This window comes from Phoca vitulina, unplaced genomic scaffold, assembly GCF_004348235.1.
Source record: "Phoca vitulina isolate PV1807 unplaced genomic scaffold, GSC_HSeal_1.0 scaffold28, whole genome shotgun sequence".
Classification (NCBI taxonomy): Eukaryota; Metazoa; Chordata; class Mammalia; order Carnivora; family Phocidae; genus Phoca; species Phoca vitulina.
The window spans coordinates 12,172,769-12,195,704 of NW_022589731.1; the positions used below are offsets into that span (position 1 = coordinate 12,172,769).

At 34.9% G+C, this 22,936-nt stretch overlaps 1 protein-coding gene across 5 annotated transcripts in view; it reads left to right on the forward strand.

Moving 5' to 3' along the window:
• The window catches only part of ATRNL1 (attractin like 1), an 839,540-nt gene that overhangs the window by 110,769 nt on the left and 705,835 nt on the right, over positions 1–22,936 (forward strand). For all 5 annotated transcript variants that reach the window (XM_032423422.1, XM_032423427.1, XM_032423424.1 and 2 more), the window contains exons 7-8: positions 1,192–1,279; positions 6,736–6,991. In XM_032423422.1, the coding sequence (XP_032279313.1) occupies positions 1,192–1,279; positions 6,736–6,991 (344 nt within the window). The remainder of the gene's footprint in view (positions 1–1,191; positions 1,280–6,735; positions 6,992–22,936) is intronic.

A 22,936-nucleotide genomic window follows, 5' to 3' on the forward strand; every position in this document is an offset into this window, starting at 1 on the left:
GGCCCTTTACAGAAATAGTTTGCTGGGCCCTAATTTATGGTAACTTGGTGGAAAGCAGTGTGTTGGGTGCAGATATGGTAGGTAGATGTAGGTATGATTTTGTGGAAGTTATGTTCTGGTTGATGATATTTCCTCATTTATGTCATACACATGTATTTTATAACTCCAAGGTAGGAAATAACTTAAACACAATACTGTAGACAATTTTTGGTAGCCCTTTCTTTCTCTTTCTCTCTCTTTCTCTTTTTTTTTTTTTTTTTTTTTTAGTGAAGGGAGTTCTCTTTCCTTTCTTGATCCCACAACATTACCTTTCTTGAAGAAAGAGAAGAGGGGAAATAATTGATAATGAGCTTCTTAAACAATGTTCTAGCCAATTCTTAGCTGGGTGTTACCCTTTTTATGTTTTGGCACATTGAGGAACTTTGAGTGTAGAGTATGATGGTGGAGTTCTGTTGGATAAGCACTGGAGATTCATAGTTTGGAACTTCTGTTTTCATATATGTATTTTTAGAACAAATATGAATTTTCTTTTTTTATCCTGTAATCCAATATGTACTTTATTTTTTTTATTATGTTAATCACCATACATTACATCATTAGCTTTTGATGTAGTGTTTCATGATTCATTGTTTGTGTACTTAATTTTTACAGAAGCTTCTATCTTACTAGATTCATTTTATTTCGAAAAGTGATCTGTGAATGAGTTATATTTGGCATAGGAAATGCATACTTAGTTAATTTATATAATGCTTAGTCTGTGTAAAAGAATAAAAATGAATGCATAAAGCAAATGGCTGTTGTAAAAATGGAAAGAATTTTCATCTATTTTGAAAAGAAAAAGCTGGCTTTTAAAAAAAAATGAAAAATGCAGACTAACTCACTTATTGTTTAGGCTAATCAGTTGGTTGAAATTGTTAAAGGTAATTGAACAAATTAATTCCAGTAATAAATAGCCTAGTCAAGTTAATGTATATTACACATTTAGGTGATTGAATTCTAATTTAGAGTAGGTATGTCTTGAATGAGTCTATTAAAAATTTCTAATATGGTACATGAAATTATGAGTTTATTAGTTATAATTGTTTTTGAATTTAATGAATACTTGAATACAAGTGAGGAAAGCATATGCAAATTAAAAAAACAAAAGTGAATCTTAGCTTATAAAGTATTTTTCTTTTATTTTGCTTTTAGTTACAATTTGGAAAGCAGTATATGGAATGTAGGAAGTCTATCAAGAGGTCCTCTCCAGAGATATGGACACTCTCTTGCTTTATATCAGGTATGGATCATGCTTTTTAAATTCTAATCATTGTTTTTTTTTTGTTTGTTTGCCTTTGGAGTTTACCTTTGAGAAAAAAAATACTAAATCTCAGTTTTATTTCAAATATTTAATGAGAATAGATGATAGATCACAATTACTTGAGATGTCACAAACTCATATAGTATTTTAGTAAAAAAATAGATTTTAGTACAATTCTCCATTGAACATGAGAAGAAATGAAGATTGAATTTTTGACCATGGCTTTATACCTAGTCATCAGGTTAATCACTTTTTTTTTTTTAAGATTTTATTTATTTATTTGAAAGAGAGAGAGTGAGCTAGAGAGCAGGGGGAGGGGTAGAGGGAGAGGGAGAAGCAGACTCCCCTTCTGAGCAGGGAACCCATTGTGGGGCTCGATCCCAGGGATCCTGGGATCATGACCGAGCTGAAGGCAGTCGCTTAACCCACTGAGCCACCCAGGCTTTTAAAAAAATTGTAGTAAAGTACACATAACATAAAATTTACCATTTTAACCACTTTTTAAATGTAGTTTCAGTGACATTAAGTATATTCAAATTGTACAAACATTACCACCATTATTTCCAGACCTTTTTTCATCTTGCAAAAATGACACTCTATACCCCATTAAACAGTAACTCCCCATCTCCTTCCCCAGCCGCTGGCAACCACCATTCTACTTTCTGTCTCTGTAGTTTGACTACTCCATGTACCTCATATAAGTGGAATCATACAGTATTTGTCTTTTGACTGGCTTATTTCACTTAGCATAATGCCTTCAAGGTTCATCCATGTAGTATATGCTAGAATATCCTTCCTTTTTAAACCTGAATAATATTCCATTGTATGGATATATCGCATTCTGTTTATCTATTCATCTATTGATAGACCCTTGGGTTGCTTTCACCTTTTTGACTCTTGTGAATGATGCTGTTGTGAACATGGGTGTAAAACTACCTATTTAAGTCCCTGCTTTAAATTTTTTGGGTAGATAGCTAGAAGAGGAGCTGCAGGACTACATCATAATTCTGTTTTTAATTTTTTGAGGAATTGCCATATTGTTTTCCATAGCAGCTACACCATTTTACATTTTCACCAGCAGTGCACAGGGTTCTAATTCCTCCACATCCTTGTCAACACTTGTTATTTTGTTTTTGTTTTTGTTTTTTATAATAGTCACCTTGTGTGAAGTGGTATCTCATTGTGGTTTTGATTTGCATTTCTTTAATGTTGAACGTCTTTTCAAGTGCTTATTGGCTATTTGTATGCCTCCTCTAAAGAAACGTATATTCAAATCTTTCGCCCATTTTAAAAATCAAGTTGTTTGTTTCTTTGTTGTTGAGTTGTGAGGGTTCTTTATATATTCTGGATATTAACCCCTTATCAGATATGATTTGCAAATATTTTCTCCCATTCTGTGGGCTGTCTTTTCACTCTGTTGATATGTTCTTTGATGCACAAAAGTTTTTAATTTTGGCATAGTCCAGTTTATCTATTTTTTTCTTTTGTTCTGTGGGCTTTTGGTGTCATATCCAAGAAGTCATTGCCAATCCAATGTTATGAAGATTTTTCCCTGTGTTTTCTTTTAAGAGTTTTAAAGTTTTAGTTTTGATATTTAGATCTTTAATTCATTTTGAGTTAATTTTTTTGTTTATGGTGTAGGGTAAGTGTTCAATTTCATTTTTTTGCGTGTAGCTATTTTGTTTTCCCAGCACCATTTGTTGAAAAGACTGTCTTTTCCTCATTGAATGGTCTTGGTGCCCTTGTTGAAAATCATTTTACCATATGTGTGAGGGTTTACGTCTGGGCTCTCTATTCTTTTGATCTGTGTCTGTGTACCAGTACCAGGATGACACAATTTCGATTATTGTAGTTTTATAGTAAGTTTTGAAATGAAGTGCGAGACTTCTAGCTTTGATCTTGTTTTTCAAGTTTGTTTTGCCTACTCAGGGTCACTTAAGATTCCTTCTGTTTCTCCAAAAATGTCATTGAGATTTTGATAGGGATTGCATTGTACTCAGTTACTCTTGTGTAATTCATGAATTTAGTATGATTGAAATGATAGACTATTTAACTGGTTTTTATTTTGAATCAACAAAGATTCATGTATTTTGTGGTTTGTGACTAGACCCTTCAAATAAAAACTTACGTATTTTCTGTGCTTATTTAAGAAAATTTGGAAAATACAGGAGTGATGTAAAAAATAAACTTCAACTCTTTTTTTCTATGCAGATGCATGTTTTAAAGATAAAATAAAAACCTCTCTATGGATATATGTTTGTGTGTATATAAATTCTTTCTTTTAATTTTGGTTTTTAGTTTTAGTGTTTTGATTTATTGTATTTTTTTGGTAACAGCTTTTGAGATGTAATTGATACACCATACAGTTCACTCATCTAGAGTGTGCATTTGGAATGGCTTTTAGTTTATTCACAGTTGTGCAACAATCTTTTGCAGATTTGCATAAAATCGCAGAGTTGTATAATCAATTTTAGAACGTTTTCGTTACCTCACAAAGAAACTTGTACCCTTTATTACTCCAAACCTCCTCATCCTCCCAGCTTTAAGCAATCATGAATTTATTTCCTGTCTCTATAGCTTTGTCTGTTCTGGACATTTCATATAAATGAAATTATTTACTATATGGTTTGTGACTAGCATGTTGTAGCATGTATTGATATTTCATTTTTATGGCTAAATAATATTCTATTATGGATATATTACATTTGCTTTATCCATTTATCAGTTGATGGGCATTTGGGTTGTTTTCACCTTTTGGCTATTATGATAATGCTGCTGTGAACATTCATGTATAAGTTTTTGTGTGGACATATGCTTATGTTTCTCTTGGGTATATATATAAGTAGGATTGAAATTGCTGGGTCAAATGGTAACTCTATATTTAAATTTTGAGGAACTGCCAGACTGTTTTCCAGAATGGCTGCATCATTTTCCATTTCTACCAGCTATATACAAAGGTCCAGTTATTCTACATCCTTGCCAACACTGGTTATTTGATATCATTTTGATTATAGCCATCCCTAGTGAAGTGGTATCACATTTTGTTTTGATTTGCATTTCCCTGTTGACTAATGATGTGAGTCATCTTTTCATGTGCTTATTCCTATTTGTATTTTCTTTGGAGAAATGTCTATTCTAGTCCTCTTCCCATTTTTAATTTTTTAATTTATTTTTATTTTATTTTATATTTTTTAAAGATTTTATTTATTTGAGAGAGAGAGCACGAGTGGTGGGGAGGGGAGGAGCAGATGGAGAGGAAGAAGCAGACTCCCCGCTGAGCGGAGAGCCTGAGGGGGTTGAGGGGGGGCTGGATCCCAGGGTCTTGGGATCATGACTGAAGGCAGCCGCTTCACTGACTGAACCACCCAGGTACTCCTTCTCATTTTTTAATTGGGTTATTTGTCTTTTTATTATTGAGAAGTAAGAGTTATTTATATATTCTAGATACAAGTCCCTTATCAGATACATGATTTGTAAATATTTTTTCCCATTCTGTGCGCTTTCTTGATAGTGTCTTTTGAAGCACAAGTTTTTTAATTTTGATGAAATCCAATTTATTGTTCTTTTGTTGCTTGTGTTTTGGTGTCATATTTAAGAATCCATTGCCAAATCCAGTGTTAGGAAGGTTTACCTCATGTTTCTTTCAAGAGTTTTATAGTTTGGCTCTTACATTTAGGTCTTTGATCCATTTTGAGTTAAGTTTTGTACATGGTATGCAGTAAGGGTTCAAGTTCATTCTTTTGCATGTTGACCACCTAGTTCTCTTTATACCATTTGTTGAAGAGGCTATTCTTTCCCCCCTGAGTGGTCCTGGCACTCTTCAGTTGGCCCTAGATGTGTGGATTTATTTCTGGACTCTCAGTTCTATTGATTTATATGCCTGACTTTATGCCTGTAGCATACTGTCTTGATTACTTTTCCTTTATAGTAAGTTTTGAAATCGAATACTGTGAGTCTTCTATTTATATTCTTTTTCAAGATTGTTTGGATATTCCGGGTCCCTTGCAATTCCATGTAAATCTTGGAATCAACTTGTCAATTTCTACAAAGAAACCCTCCAAGAGATTGCATTGAATCTGTAGATCAATTTGGAGACTGTTGCCATCTTAACTATATTAAGTCTTTTGACCCATGAACATGGGATGTCTTTCTATTCATTTAGATCTTTTAAAATTTCTTTCAACAATGCTTTGTGGCTTTCAGAGTTAAAGTTTGTAATTTCTTTTTGTTAAATTTATTTCTAAGTATTATTTCCTTTTTGATGCTTTTGTGAATGAAATTTTTTACTTAGTTTCATTTTTGGATTGTTCATTTTAAGTGTATAGAAATATAATAGATTTTTTGTACATTAATTTTGTATTCTGCAATGTTACTGAATTCATTTATCTGCTCTATTTTTTTTATTTCTTAGGATTGTCTATGTACAACTTCATATAATCTATGGATAGAAATATATTACTTCTTTTCCAGTCTGGATGCCTTTATTCAGTTTTTGCTTTTTTGCTTTGGCCAAAACCTCCAATACAATGTTGAATATAAGTGGTAAAAGTGGGCATCTTTGTCTTGTTCCTAGTGGGAAAGCATCAGACTTTCACCATTAAGTGTAATATTAGGTCTGTGTTTTTCTTAGGTGCTCTTTATTTGGTTGATGGAATTCCTTTCTATTCTTAGGGTAGTAATGATGTATGTCATTTATGTATTATTCATTTCAATCATATGTAATTGAAATTATTTGTATAATTTATAAGTGCTATAAAATATCTGCCTATAGCCATGAAAAGTGGTAATAAAAATACACTCCACATAGTGTACCAATGTGGTCTACCTTTTTGGTGGACAGTGCTTGAAGAAAACAGTGAATGAGAATAGCACAAAGCAGTACACATAGATGGTAAAATTTAAGTGTAAGAAGTAGAGACTCAACAACTAAGATAATTAAAAATATAGTCAATTTAACTATATTAATGTAGCTGTTTTATTTTTTTTTTTTTTTTTTTTTTTTTAATAGATTTTTATGTATTTATTTGAGAGACAGAGAGAGAATGAGTGAGAGAGAGCATGAGAGGGAGGAGGGTCAGAGGGAGAAGCAGACTCCCCACTGAGCAGGGAGCCCGATGCGGGACTCGATCCTGGGACTCCAGGATCATGACCCGAGCTGAAGGCAGTCGCTTTACCAACTGAGCCACCCAGGCGCCCCTAATGTAGCTGTTTTAAATAAAGTATCTTAATGCAACTTTTTGAAAGCACAAATTTTTTCCCCTTGTAAGTAAAAGCATTAATTCCCATTCCCATATAACTTTCTATAAATAAAAACTATGCCTTATGCATGTTGTGAGTGATTACTAAAGTTTAATGTTTAAACTGAGCCTTTATTTTTAATTATATTGCTAAGATACAACTATTTTGCCTATTAATATGTGTTTTTTAATTTACAGGAAAACATCTTTATGTATGGAGGCAGAATTGAAACAAATGATGGCAATGTCACAGACGAATTATGGGTTTTTAACATACATAGTCAGTCATGGAGTACCAAAACTCCTACTGTTCTTGGACATGGTCAGCAGTATGCTGTGGAGGGACATTCAGCACACATTATGGAGCTGGATAGTAGAGATGTTGTCATGATCATAATATTTGGATATTCTGCAATATATGGTTATACAAGCAGCATACAGGAATACCATATCTGTGAGTTACTTTGAAAATGTAACTATATACTCTTTTATTAGTTGAAAATATCTTTATCTTTAATAAAATCTTCATATGAATTTAGTCAAATGGTGAGTTATTTGAATCAGAATTATGAGCTAAGAATTAATACTTTTTAATATAAACCTTTTGATTTTGTGTTAGGTTTTGTCCTTTAATATTTATCTTCTTAGCTAAAAGTGGGGAAATGTTACATACCAGTTACACATTTTTCAAGAATTGAGAATATTTATAAATATGAGAAATTCCAACAGATGGTGCTATTTCTTTGGATTTTACTTAATGAACCAAGAACTAAAACTAATCTAGTCTCTTTACTATGCATTCCATGATTTCAGGATTTTTATTTTTCAGGGTTCTGTTTCTAATCTTACTGTAAGATTTCTATATATGTATGATTCTTTTAAAGTAAGTTTCCTGAAGATAGTCTGTTGGCTTTATAAGAGATTATTATCTGGTGGGTGAAGGTGACTGAGACAATCTACATATGACTTTTTGTACTGTACTCTTCAATACTCTTCTTTGTTTTTCTGGTACTTTATTATTATTTTTTTGAATTCTTTATGATATTTTCAAACACAAGATTTTAAAAAAAATTTGTCTACACAAACCATATGGTCCCTATTTAGATTGAAGACCATATTTCATTTCTGGCTCTGGCCAGTATTACGAACTCAAGTTTTTGGCTCCTTTGTGTACGGCTGTATCCAACTGTTCAGAGTCCTTGTCTGGTCTTCATGAGGAATCTCACTTGCAGAGCAACAAGAGAGTCCTTGATGTGCTCAGAAGACTCCCTTTCTAAAAATACTCCTCTCCTCCCCTTGCAGTCCTTTCAAGTGATCCGTTTTCTTTTCAAAATCCCCACTGCAGCTGAGTGGAAAGTGGGATATGTATCCTTCTTACTTCTTATTGCCATTTTACAGTATTTCCATTCCTTCCTCCTTTAAAGCACTCACCTTTGACTCTTACATCATCAGACTGTGTCATCTATTACTTCTTCACTCTTCTGTTGCTCCTCAGATCACATTACATTACAATACATTACAAAACAATATATTAGCCAAATATTTTTCTGATTTCACTATCCACTTAAATAGTTCTTCTAATACTTGGACTCTCATATTTTTTTTTTTTTTAATCTCTCTTCAGGGATCTTGTTTTCCATCCTATTTGAGTCACTCTCTCCCACTGTCATACTCTTGACTGTGTACCTCAATGAATCCCATAATTTCCATTTTAGATATCTTACTCTTTGAGTGCCACTGATCTTTCCAACTTACTCCTTCTAGGACTCCAACTCTGACAATTCTCCAGCCTTACTAGAGCTGTAAGTCCATTGGGCCTCCTATCCGTTTTTCACTGTCACTCCCTTATCTGTACTTCTAACCTTACCCAGCTTGAAGCTCATAAGCACCAGTCTTTCCTCCAACTCTCCCAAGTTGACCATTTCATACCCTTTCCTCTCTTCAAACCTCTAGGACTTCCTTCTCCATGATTACTCTCAGCTGATGACCTTACTTCTTATTTTACTAGGAAAATAGAAAAAATCTAAAGAGAACTCCTGCTGATGGGAACATTTTGGAGTGTAAGGGTTAATTAGCAGTGCTGTATTGAATAAACTGCTATGTACATACATTATTGGTATAACAGACTCATGGTGGCGTTGAAGCAAATGTGGCTGTCATTGCATTTTTTTAGACAGGCCCAAGAGTTGTTTAAGCAACAGTTAGAAATGTTCTATGTAGAAAGGTGGTTTTGTTTTTTGATTTTGTTATTAATTTTTGGTTTTATTATGGTGTTCAGGGAATGTTGTAGGTATTATTTCTACTTTCTGTAATTTACTGAGATTTTCTTTGTGGGCCAATTTTCATATTTTATAGACCCTTGGAAAGGAGATAAATCTTGTTATATCAAGGTATGGCATTTGAGATATATATATGTGTGTGTATATATATATATACACACATCTAGCAAATCTACTTTGTTGGTCTGTTTATTCTTTCCTTTTTTTTTTGTACTTTGTCATGCTCTGAAAATTGAATTAAAGTCTAAAAATTTTAGTTTATTTTTGCCTATTTCTCCTTGTATATTCTGGAATTTATACTTTATGGAAGTTGCTGTTATGGATATTCATAACTGTTATATCTTTATTGCAAGTTTTATCTTTTAATATTATAAATTGCCTTGCTTGCTTAATGTTTTTGACTTGATTTCTACCTTGTCTGATATTTAATATTTTGGCTCTTGCTTTTTGTGGGAAAGGGTTTAGTATTTTCCTGGTATACTTTTGCCCTTCTCTTCATTGTTAACCTTTCAGAATCACTTTGTTTTAAATGTATCTCTTGTGTACAAGAAGGAATTGGATTTTGCTTCATGATTCCGTCTGGTTTTTGTACACTTTGTGTCACTCTGTTGTCTTCTTGTTTTTAATTATGGCTCTTCTTATGTTTAGGGAGAGAAGGCCATTTTTTTGTGCGAAGGAGCATGGTAGTTTCTGAGATCTGCTACTGTTAGGCTTCTTCCACACTCCTGTTTCTCATCTTCTTTTCTGCATTCTTGTGGCTTCTTCTATGTGACTCTCTTGGTTTCGCTTGCTTTTTGCATATTCGCACCTTATTTGGAGTTCGTAGTTTTTTTAAAAATTCCTAGTTTCTCTGAATATTTAATTTTCTTTTTCCTTTACATTACCTTCATGTTTTCCTTACTGTTTTATATGTCTTCTCTGAAGAAAATGGGAAGATGCAGAATTAAACTATCACCAAGCTTTTAATTGAACCAGAGGTTTTGACTTTTGAAGTTTTTAAAAAAATGAAGTCTAAAGTTAACCAGTACTTTTACTCTGATCAACCTCCAATTTACAGGCTACTGTTTCCCCTGCTTTAATTTATCTTGTTTTGTTTTAAGTACATTTGACCGTATTACCAATATTTTATACTAAGCGTCACAGTCTTTTCTGTAAAGGGCCAGATAGTAAATATTTTAAGCTTTGTGGGCCATGTGGTCTTTATCATAACTAGTCAGCTCTGCTGGTATAGCATGAAGGCAGCCACAGATAATGCACACACATGAGCATGGCTTTGTTCCCGATTGGGCTCCCTTGGGTCTTAGATTGCCTGCTCTAGAGAGACTGTGTGCTTCTGGGGGCCTAGCAACCTTGGTCTCAATTAAATTAAAATTTTGGTATGTGGTTTTTTGGGACCTTATATGTAGGGTGAATTCATGCCTACAGTGGCATGATGTCTAGTCTTTGACCAAAAGTTTCCAAAGGAAGCACTTTTTTCCTTTCACATAGGGCCAAGGCTGAAATAGACATTTTCTGTCTGCCTCTGCTGAGCGGATTAAAACAAAACAAAAACAAAAACATTTTTCATTGAGGGTATAACCCTGACTTTATGTAGAAGCTCTCTGATTCAGTGCTTAATGGGCTCAGCTTCAGTATTGGCCATTAAAACCGAATTCCTAGGTTACCTGGTTGGTGCATGTCTTCCCTACTCTGCCTCCCAACTGAATAGAGTTTACAGTTCACAGAATACATTACTCTTTTCATATTTCCCTTTAGTTCCATTCAGTTATGAGACATGGTGTTGATGATGCTTTCCAGGGATAGCTAGGAAGGCTCATCAGATTTATTCTAATCTGTGAAGGTAAATGTTGATATAGATTGTTAACTGATAAATTCATTGGCTGGTAGGTTTTTGTTTTCATTTCGAATAATTTGATTATATAATTTAAATTGTAGTTTTGGTAAAATTTTAACTATTAGAGTTCTTTTGGTTTATTCTAGAACAAAAATACAGTTTATTTATTTATTAAAGACGTTTTAAAAAAGATTTTATTTATTTATTTGACAGAGAGAGACACAGTGAGAGAGGGAACACAAGCAGGGGGAGTGAGAGAGGGAGAAGCAGGCTCTGCACTGAGCAGAGAGCCCAATGTGGGGCTCGATCCCAGGACCGGGGGATCATGACCTGAGCTGAAGGCAGACGCTTAATGGCTGAGCCACCCAGGCACCCCCAAAAATACAATTTATAAATAAATTTATCCACAGGGTATTTTTGGTTTTACTTTTGTCTTATTAATTGTACTACTTTTTAGGCCCACTTATGAATGTGGTATAAGATAGACATGGGATGAATACATAGTTTATGAATTTTATAAGAATACTAGATGAATTTTGAGCAGTTTTCAAATTCTGTGAATTAAGTACAAAGTAAAACTCATCAATTTTTCTGTAAAATTATATCATAATAATAATAAAATTAACTTATTACTTTATTTACTCCTGTGCATTTTGAATTCACTGCTTATTGAAAGTATGTGGTATCAAAAAATAATTAAAGTACTTTTCACTTTGAAAAGTAATTACAAATAAAAGAATACAAAAACAATGGGTAAACATAAAGATGTTAGAATAATTAAGTTCTATATATCATAGAAAAGTGCTTCTTTAGGGGATGATATTATATTAAGTAGGGCTGCTTTGAACATGAGTAATGGGATAATTTATCATCTTAGTTATAAGTGAATACTTATTTCCACAGAGAGAGTATTTATTTATTTATTTATTTTGTCCTGTTCTTGGTGGGAATTACTACACTGTGATGTCAGTTTTGCCTCTTTTATCCTCACTGATTTTAATGGTATCAGGTACCCAAATGTAGGTTGGTTTTACTTTTACCATCCTTACATGTTTAAAGCTTCTAGACAACTAAGGAAAAAAATAAGTTTTTGTATTAAAGAAGGGACTATCTCTTTAACCAGCATTGTGGTGAGGGTAACTGAAAAGTAAGCTGACATTAAGCAGAGTAATTAATGAAAACAGGGTATTTTGCTAGATAAAAATTTACTCAGAAACATATGCTAAGGATATTGAGCTCATCATTATGTAGAAATTTTAAAAACAGAAAAAACTCCCAATTAACATACTTCAAAATGACCCTTATTCAACTTTTAATAATATTGCAAATCATTACAAAGTATTTCTGGTTCTTCATTTAGTACAATGACGCTTTTTTGAGATTTTTGTAATATAATTAAGAACAAAGTGACCATTTAAGTAACTTATCTTTAATTATCTTAATTGGAGAATTATAGATTAGCATTAAAAAAATCTAAGATACTAGAGAATATTTTTTAACTGCTGAGATTGTAGATATTGTCATTGCTATTTTATGAGTTTTAGAGTTTTGTTGAGCTAAGAAGTACCTCCAAGCACTGGGCTGACTTTGTAGCTTATATGAGCACATTTTGGTTCTACTTGGTTTCAGACATATGCAGTAATGTATATCAGCAAATGATGAATCAGGTATTTTCCTTTACCTTTGCAGAACTTAATTTGAGCAGGGCGATACAGATAATAAAAAATAAATATAATATCTATGCATGCTATATGATGTGTTAGAAGATAGTAAGTTTTATAAAAATAGAGCAACGTAAGGGGATTGAAGTGCTGAGGGTGGGAGGTGGTTACAAAATAGGAAGGAGAGGGTAGATCTCACTGAAAAGATGAGTTTTGAGCAAAGAGTGGAAGGACATGAAGGAGTTTGCTATGTGGATTTCTGGGGGAAGAGACTTCCCTGAAAGTGGGAGCAACTGTGTGAAGGCAAGAACATGCGGAACATGTTCAAGGAACAGCAAGGAGTCTGCAGAAGAGAGGCTGGAAAGTAAAAATGAATAGATGAGGCTAGAGAAGTAATAAGGAAGTAAGATTGTTGGGTTTTTGCCTTGCTTTTTTTATTTATTTTTTTTACTGAGTTAAATGGAGAGACATTGCAAAATTTTGAGCAGAGCAATGACATAATTTTTAAATGCATCATTTTATCTGTGTTGAAAATAAACTCTTGAAAGGAAAGAACAGAAGCAAGGAGGCTAGTTAGGGAGTTGTTACAGTAATCTGGACAGTGAGGTTGGTAATAATTGGAGATGATAAGATTTAGTCAATTTCTCATCAACATCTATATGTTTTTTTTAAATTTTATTTTATTATGTTATGTTAATCACCATACATTACATCATTAGTTTTTGATGTAGTGTTCCATGATTCATTGTTTGCATATAAAACCCAGTGCTTCATTCAATACGTGCCCTCTTTAATACCCAACACCAGGCTAACCCATCCCCCCACCGCCCTCCCCTCTAGAATGTTTTTAAAGTAGAACCAATAGTATTTGCTGAGGGTTTGGATGTAGAATCTGAGATAAAAGAGAGGAGTCAAGGATGGATGTAGAATCTGAGATAAAAGAGAGGAGTCAAGGATGATTTCAAGGTTTTTGGTCTGAGCAGTTGGAAAGATGAAGTTGCCATACTGAACGTAGAAGATTCTGAAACAGGTTTGAAGTGAAGGTGGTTTGAAGGTCAGGAGGTTAGTTTAGATATCTTATATGTGAGATATCCATTAGACATTAAAGTAGACTGGAGAGATATCTGGGCTGGAGATGTAAATTTGGGAACTCTTAGAATGTGGAAGGCACTTAAAGCCATGAGACTGGATCAGATCACTAAGGAAATGAGTGTAGATAAAAAGTAAAGTGTTGGGCCCCATGGTATTCCATAAGAAGGAGAAGAAGATGAGCAAGGAAGAGTAGTGTTGTGAACTAGAAGCCAAGTGAAGAAAAATTATTAAATAGAAAAGTAATCAATTGTGTGAAATGCTGCTCTGCTGATGGCTCAAGGAAAATGATTTTTTTAAAAAAATTTTTTTAGAGAGAGAGAGCGAGAGCACACGTGCACAAATACACATGCACGTGAATGGGGGGGATGGGCAGAGGGGGAGGGAATGAGAGAATCTTAAGCAGGCCTCACACCAAGCGTGAGCCTGTCTTGGGGCTCAATCTCACGACCCTGATATCATGACCTGAGCTGAAGTCAAGATGCTTAACTGACTGAGCCACCTCAAGGAAAATAATTTCTAAGGATTGGCCATTGAATTTAGTACTGTGCAGGGGATTGGTGATCTTGGCAAGAACACTTTTTGTGTAGTGGGGTAGGGTGGTAAAAGCCTGACTGGATTGGATTTAGAAGGGAGGGAGAGCGGAATTGGAAACAATGGGCAAGATCAATTCTTTCAAGAAAGTTTGCTTGTAACGGCAGCAAAGAAGGTAGTTGCAGTTGGCAGGAAATGCAGGGTCTTTCTAAACTTGGGTTTTCCCAGAAGCAGACCATTAAACAAGGATTCAGGTGAAAGAATTTTATTTGGGAAAATGCAGGTAATGCTATTCGAGGAGTTGAGAAGTAATGCCAGCATGAGAAGGCGGCCACGAAAAGATCGACTGATAAAAGCCAACGACCACGGGAGTGATGGAGCTTAATGGGCCAGGCTTCAAATTAACACTTCATCTTTGAAATTTCCTTCTTTAACTTTTAATCTTCTTGTGAGTTGATGAATGGTGTGGGCTATGTCTCCAAAATCAATCCATTCTTTAGCTGAAGATATGTTTCATTCATTGTGGCATGATTTATAGGAAAATGTGTATAGATGTATAACAACAGAATACCTGAGGGGCGCCTGGGTGGCTCAGTTGTTTGGTGTCTGCCTTCAGCTCAGGTCATGACCCCAGGGTCCTGGGATCGAGCCCCACATCGGGCTCCATGCTCGGCGGGAAGCCTGCTTCTCCCTCCCCCGTTCCCCCTGCTGTGTTCCCTCTCTCGCTGTGTCTTTCTCTGTCAAAACATAAATAAAAATCTTTTTTTTTTTTTTTTTAAAGATTTTATTTATTTATTTGAGAGAGAGAGAATGAGAGACAGAGAGCATGAGAGGGAGGAGGGTCTGAGGGAGAAGCAGACTCCCTGCCGAGCAGGGAGCCCGATGCGGGACTCGATCCCGGGACTCCAAGATCATGACCTGAGCCGAAGGCAGTCGCTTAACCAACTGAGCCACCCAGGCGCCCAAAACATAAATAAAAATCTTAAAAAAAAAAAAAAGAACAGAATACTTGAGAAAATAGCTTATGTGGGACACACACAGGTAAGTCTGGCAGGGAATTTTCCAAGAGTGCGCCCCAGAGTACAACTTCTACAAGTGCTGTATGGCTGTCAGGTGCTTAGGAGTGACAATAATCAACGAGCTTCATGTGCAGAATTATTGGAACAATCAGGAAAATGCATAATGAAGAGATCAGCTTGCAGTAAAGGCTCCTTAACCTTTTGTTTAATTAACAAAGTCAAGGTGGCCTTCATAATTGTATAATGGTGAACAGACTCTTGTTAATCCAGAGCTATATTTGCTGCATTTTTCATTTTTTGGAAGTGGTTTAATTTTCCTCCAAATTCCTTTATCTCTTTGCTTATAAATGAATATGACACATATACTGCTTTATATAGGTATTCTTCTTGTACTTATATGCTTCTAAGAAGTTAATTTTGGAGCAGGAATCCTGCAGTATGCCTCTCTGAATGTGTACTTTCTAGTAAAGTGCTGTGTATTAAATGCTTGATAAATACCTGGATGAATGCATAGGGTTTTGAGCACATATTCTTTAAAAGTTGAATCTATGTTTCCTTAGTGTTGTTTATTAAAGTACATTAGCCAAGTTTTAAAAATTGTACACTGTACCTATTATTCTCTTTCTAGTGGTGACTCAAAAAGTATTGCACTTGATATTCTCCATGTGTCTCTCCAGATCCACACCGCACCATTTCTGCCTTGTTCTTGTGCCCTCTAGCTTTCATTGGGGGCACCCACAGTAGATCAGAGGGTGGAAAGGAGTGAGGCTGAGGTGTTTTATTTCCCCCACTCCCTCCGTGCTGGGTCATCTTGGGTTAGGTGGGTTGCCCTATGGAAGGCTGGACTGCCAGGTCTCTTTATCCATACAGCTACTCTCTAAGAGTTCTGGAAACCATTCCCTCCTCTTGCTTTTTTCAGGCTAAAGGATAAGAAAGACTTCCTGCTGTGTTATAGTTCCAGGATATTGCCCTGGCGATAGTTTTATTAATAGTCTTTTTATTAGACTCCTTATAATTACACATTTTTAGTGTATCATCTGTTTCCTCTCAAGACCCAATTGCAGCTACTCTTGGTTCTTTAGAGATTCAAATGTAGCTGTTTCTCTAAATGATCCTTTATATGTATTAGGTATTAGGATCCTGGAGGGTGGGAGAAAGAAGTGTTTTATAAGAGGACTTCATCATTTTAGTAGAGAAAAATGTCAGCAGAAATATAAACCTTTTGGAATAGCATGGAGCTCGGTTGGTCCATTTCTTTTACTGTTATTCTTGAGTTAAAATTTTAATACTATGTGGTCCTTTGTAGCATTTTATTTTCTCTTAATGTTAAAGGTTGTTATATTTATCTAACATTTTTAAGAGCATTAGCTATTCTAGTTTTTTCAATAAGCAGCACTCTTATGTGCCTACATATTGCCTTCTATTTATTTTATTTTTTTTTTTTAAAGATTATTTGGGAGAGGGAGAGGGAGAGAGCACACAAGTGTGCTAGCAGGGGGAGGGGAGGAGCAGAGGGAGAGGGACAAGCAGACTCTGTACTGAGTGCAGAGCCCGACGAGGGGCTCAATCCCAGGATCCTGAGATCATGATCTGAGCTGAAACCAAGAGTTGGATGCTCAATTGATTGAGCACCCAGGCGCCCCAACTTTCAATTTATTTTTTAAAAATAACCACTTGTTGGTTTATTATTATGTTTACTCAATCTCAACTTTATTTGGTTATTATGTCATCAGTGTAGAAGTAATCATGTCTTACTGGCAAAAGCACCCCCAAAAGTATATTTCATAAGAGGATATTTATGAAAAAATGTAACCATTTATTGTAGCCCTTTGAGTTTTCTCTTTATAATCATATTCATTAAAAGAATTGTTGGGGGCGCCTGGGTGGCTCAGTCGTTAAGCGTCTGCCTTCGGCTCAGGTCATGATCCCAGGGTCCTGGGATCGAGCCCCGCATCGGGCTTCCTGCTCTGCAGGAAGCTTGCTTCTCCTTCTCCCACTCCCCCTGCTTGTGTTCCCTCTCTCACTGTGTCTCTCTCTGTTAAATAAATAAATAAAATCTTAAAAAAAAAAAAAAGAATTGTTGGATTTTTTAAAAAAGTTTTCTGCCTCTCTACTATTCTAAAATCTAGAATTTCTTATGGATTTTTTTTTTTTTTAAGATTTTATTTGTTTATTTGACAGAGGGACAGCGAGAGAGGGAACACAGGCAGGGGGAGTGTGAGAGGGAGAAGCAGGCTTCCTGCTGAGCAGGGAGCCCGATGCGGAACTCGATCCCAGGATCCTGGGATCATGACCTGAGCTGAAGGCAGACTCTTAACGACTGAGCCACCCAGGTGCCCCATGGATTTGTTTTTTAAAGTAGCTTTTTATACATGTGTGCTTATATTGCATATTTTATTTACTTAGGTTTTGAGTTTTATAAAAAAGAAATAATATTTTATACAGTTTTCTGAGGTTTTCTTCTATTTCATTCACCACTATATTACTAAGATTCATCTATGTTATGTATTACTGTACTTAACTCCTTTGTATTACTGTGTTTCATTATATGACTCTACCACAACTCCTTTATCCATTCTCCTGTTCATGAGCCTTTGGGTTGGGTACTTGGTTAAATTCACACAGCAGCAATTTTGAGACATCTTGATAAAAATATGTATATTTTTTATATTGCCAAACTGTCTTTCAAGTGTCAAGGTTATAGAAAAAACAGTTTGAACATGGAAAAACTCAGGCAATTCTGTGTATATGTCCCCTTACCTGAGAAATCTAGTAGAGTAAAAATGTGCAGAATTTTTCGTAGAGGTCTGGATAGTCAATAACTTAGGCTTTGTAGGCCACACAGTCGTTATTGTCATGACTCAGTTCTGCTCTCGAGTCTGCACACATTCAGTGGTACAGAATACATAAATGAATGAGTATGGCTGTGCTCCAGTAAAACTTGATTTACAGAAACAGTTGGTGGGCTGGATTTAGCCTGTGGACTGTAATTTGTCAACCCCTCTCCTAGAGAATAAGTGTCATCTAACAGAGATGAATGGGAACGCTTTAGGTAAAGACTGGTAGAGGACATGTGTTTAGTTTTAGAGCTAAGACTAAAACAAGGTAGAGATGTCAGTAGACAGCTAGTATGCAGATATTATGTGTTCCTTCTAAGTAGAAAGAATGCAGCTGAAAATGGGAGAAGGGTGAGAGAAAAAGAAAAGCAGAAAAAGAACCTGGATTCTTGCATAGGTAATTGGTAGGAGTCAAAGGATGCCATTTAACTCTTTATACCATAAAGGTCAGTTGATCCCAATTTTAGTTTGTGAGCAGGCCTAACATTCTGTGAAGACTGTTATTTCATAAATCTCATTCTTTCTTAGAAGTCTTTCAAAGAACAAAGAGAACATTTTTTTACTTAAAAAATATAGAATAAAATATTCTGTCTGCAATTATAGATGCATCTATCGGATGATTTTAGAAATCTAAGATACACTGTAGGATCTTACTGTTTTTTTATTATGTTTTAAAACATGTTGCTATTTCATCTTCCTAGAAATTAATTCATTGCTCATCAGTTATTACCAACCAATGCTAAAAAAATTAAAATAACAAGAAAAGAAGTTACTTAGGAGGGTGATACCAGAATGAAATATATGGTCACTTTCCATTTTCTTATTGCAGTGCCCAAAGTACTTTATTACATTTAAAGAAGGCATAGAAGAAGACTGGGGGCACCCTCATTGTAGCCTGCTTTTAGCTTTTATTGAACACAGTAATTGGATTCAATGAGGTAGCAGGGATTGTGATCCTAATGCCAGAGAAAGTAGAATTCAGGACACTGAAACATTGTACAAGTCAAGAATACCTTATTGTATTAAAAACCACAGTTCACCATGAAGATGATCTAAACAACACAATCAAGCAATGTTAAGAATATATATCAACACAAACCTGGATGGTTTATGGATGAAGTACCTATGGACTTCTTAAGTATGCATGGAAAACTCAAAAAGTGAGTAGATTATATATTAGGGTATAAAGAAAACATCAGTAGATTCCCCAAAAATGGAGATATTAAATAAAACCTTTAGGGTAGATACAAGCTTAAGTTACAAAATAGCTAAAAAATAATGACAGTAAAAGCAATACATATAAGAATCTATCAGATAAGCTTAAAGCACCTTATCAGAAGAATATAGCATTAAATAACTATATTAATATGAATGAAAATAGATGAACCACATTCCCAACTCAAAAAGCAAGAAATAGAACAAACTACACACACACATAGAAGCAAATAATAAAAATAACATCTGAAATTATTGATGTAAGAACAGAAAGACAATCAACTTAATAGATTATATTTCTGTTTTTTAAAAATATTAAAATAGATAAGCCTCTAGCTAGCTCATTTAATCAAGAAATAAGGGAGGAACCACAAATATACAAAATAAGATGATAAGGGGAGAATAATATTGGGAAAGAGGAAATTTTTTAAAAATGAGACTACTTTGGGGCGCCTGGGTGGCTCAGTCGTTAAGCGTCTGCCTTCGGCTCAGGTCATGGTCCCAGGGTCCTGGGATCGAGTCCCGCATCGGGCTCCCTGCTCTGCGGAAGCCTGCTTCTCCCTCTCCCACTCCCCCTGCTTGTGTTCCTGCTCTCGCTATGTCTCTCTCTGTCAAAAAAAAAAAAATAAAAAAAAAATCTTTAAAAAAAAAAAAAAAAAAAATGAGACTACTTTGTACATCTATGCAAATAAATTTGAAAATTTAGAAGAAATGGATAATTTCTTAGAAAATAACAGTTTTCTAAAATTGAACCCAGTAGAGATAGAAAGTTTATATAGATGAGTTTCCATAGAACAAAATAGAGAAAGCACCAGGCCTAGATGATGTTATAGGTTAACTTTAACAATGCTTGTAAATTCTTTTAGAGGATAAAAATGGAAGGAAAACTTACAAATTTATTTTCGAAAGCGAGTATAACATTGCCACCTACAGTTATCTCAGAAATAGGAGATTATAGACCTGTATGATTCAAAATGAGTTAACATGCTTTCCCTTAAATATCACCACAAAAATCTTAAATAAAATGAACAAACTTCAACACACACCGTGATCAAGTAGGATATAACTAGGATTCCAAGGATGATTCAATATTAAGAAATATATTAATAAAATTCACTATGTTTGTAGGTCTAGGGAAACCATGCTAAAAAGCCCATTCCTAATTAAAACTCTTGAAAAATTGAAATGGATGTTTGAACACAATAAATCTATCTATGTCAATCCAAAAGCCAGCATCTTATATGGGGAATCAGGCATTTGTGTGAAGCTTAGGATCAAAACAAAGATGCCCACAATCTCCATTACTACTTAACATTTTTCTGAAGGTAGTAGAGAAAACAATTAGAGGAATAGGACTTTGATAAGGAGAACTTAAACTATTTGCAGGTGATAAGAGAATTCCTGGAAAACCTTACACAATTATAGGACTAATTGAAACAACAAAACAATAAAAGAACTCAGCAAGGTAACAGGTTATAAAATTAATATGCAAAAAGGACGCCTGGGTGGTGCCGTTCAACGTCCAACTCTTGGTTTTGGTTCAAGTAGTGATCTCAGTGAGATTGAGCCCCATGTTGGGCTCTGCTCAGCGGGAGTCTGCCTAAAAGACTCTCTGCCCCCCACCCCATAAATCTTTAAAAAATTAACATGCAAAAATCAATATCCTTCCTTTATACACTAGGCAATTAGAAGATAAAAGGAGGAGAAAAACACATTTAGAATAGCTACAGTGAAGCTAAATCACTTAGGTATAAATGGAACAAGAAATGTTCAAATCTTTTTAAAGAAAACTATAAACCATTCCTGAAAGTCACAAATGTAGGGAAAAAAAACCCCACCTAAATATGTAACAAAAATACATATCAATTCCATTTCAAGGAATTTATGCTTCAGTTTTATTTCCAGAGATATAAAAACACATTTTTTTTTTTTTTTTTTGGTATGGACAGAGTTATTCATTGTAACGTTATTTAGAAACTACTTCAATTGCAAACATAAGGGAGAGGTGGATAAAGCATGGTATATCCATATTAGTGGAGTACTATGCAGTTGTAGAAAGAATGAAGAACTCTTTGAAATCACATGGAGTGATTTCCAGGATATATTAAGTGACCAAGTAAAAAATAGCATATATAGCATACTACTTTTTGTGTAAGAAAGTAGGGGAAATCAGAAAATACTCTTATGTCTGCTTATATGAGCAAAAATGAACACTGGAAGGATAAACTAGAAGATAGTGATGTTGGCTACTTATAAAAGATGGTGGAGAATGGTGTGGAAAGGACAGAAAATGAAAGTGTATTTGCCTTAAGTAGTTTTGACTTTTAGAAGCATATTGATGATGTACATATAAAAGAATCAACAAGGAAAGCAAGAAAACTCTAGAACAATGCAAATGGAAACAAATGAACTCAACCGTGTTTCAAATGAATAACACAAATCACACTGAAGAGGAAAAAAATAACCCACATGCCTTTTTAATACAGTATATGGTTACATGTCCTCAGTCTAGGCGTGGATGTGGGAAAGAACTGCAAACAATTTTTTTAAGTTTGTTTTTTGAAGGTTTTGGTGAAGCAATTCTACATTATTTTGGGTGTATTTGCAGATTGGAAAAATGGTAAATATGTTGTTGGGAGCTAAAATTCTCAACGTGGAAGATGGGAGATACAAATATGAAATGGGGAAGGCAAGGAAGAATCCTGCCTGATGGATTGGAATTGGAGGGATCAATGTGAGCTTGTGATTAGGTAGGTAGGTAGGTAGGTAGTAGGTAGACAGACATAAATAGGCAGGCAAGCCCATAGTTACAAGTGTAGATTCTTCTGAAAGGGCCTAGAAGCTAAGACACCCCAGTAGTAGTGAGCACAATGATCACCCATATTGCCAGATGTAATTTTTAATAACATTCCCAAGAAAAGAAAACAGAGCTCCTTGGAGAAGTGGCTGATTCTAGGGCTGTAGCAGGAAAAGTAAGGATGAACCTGGTATATCTTGTTATATCAAATTAAGGAAGTGTTCAAGAAAATGACGGGTCCTGTTAAAAGCACAGAGGAATCAGCTTGAAGGGGGTTCCTTTGGTAAAATATAGGATACTGTAAGCATCAGAATAATTTAGGAAAGTAATAAATTATAAACTTGAAACAACAGGAATCCGTGAGCTTATACTGATAATGGACAGACTGACAGACAAATAGAGGCGGGGGAGGGGGATTTCTTTCTTTCTTTTATTATGTTGGTCACCATACAGTAGGGAAAACTACACAGAATGCTGACTGGCATTGCTGGAGTTGCGAAAAAATCATTTTGCGATAATTGTAGTAAAAAATGGTTTGGGAACGAATCATCAATAGTTGTTAAATCTACAGGGTGGGAACAAATTTTTGATGAGATGTGCATGGTATTTAAGTGTCTTTCTCACAGATTGTTTATAGGGTGCAGAGAAAAATAGTACCTTTTCTGAGTGATCAAAATTCACATCACAAACCATGGGAAATTACATTGTGTGCCTCTGGATATGATAGCTGCTGAGAGAAATATCACTGAGAGCAGGGTTTGGCAAATTATCTGTACAGGTTAAGACAGTAAATATTGTGGGCTTTGTAGATCATACAGTCTCTGTTTCATCTACTCAATTCTGTCATTGAAATTTGAAAGCAAGCCATAGATAATATGTAAATGAATAAATATGCCTATGTACCAATAAATATTTACTTACAAAAATGAGCCACTGGCTAGATTTGGTCTATGGGACACAGGTTTCCTACCCACTATTCTGAGTGGGACTGCAAAGCTAAATCTAATCGTTAAGCAGTATCATACAAACCTCAAATGAGGAACTTTTTGTTTAAGAAGGCCAAGAGCTTTATTCTTCCAAAATGTCAATGTTGGGGCGCTTGGGTGGCTCAGTCAGTTAAGCCTCCAACTCTTG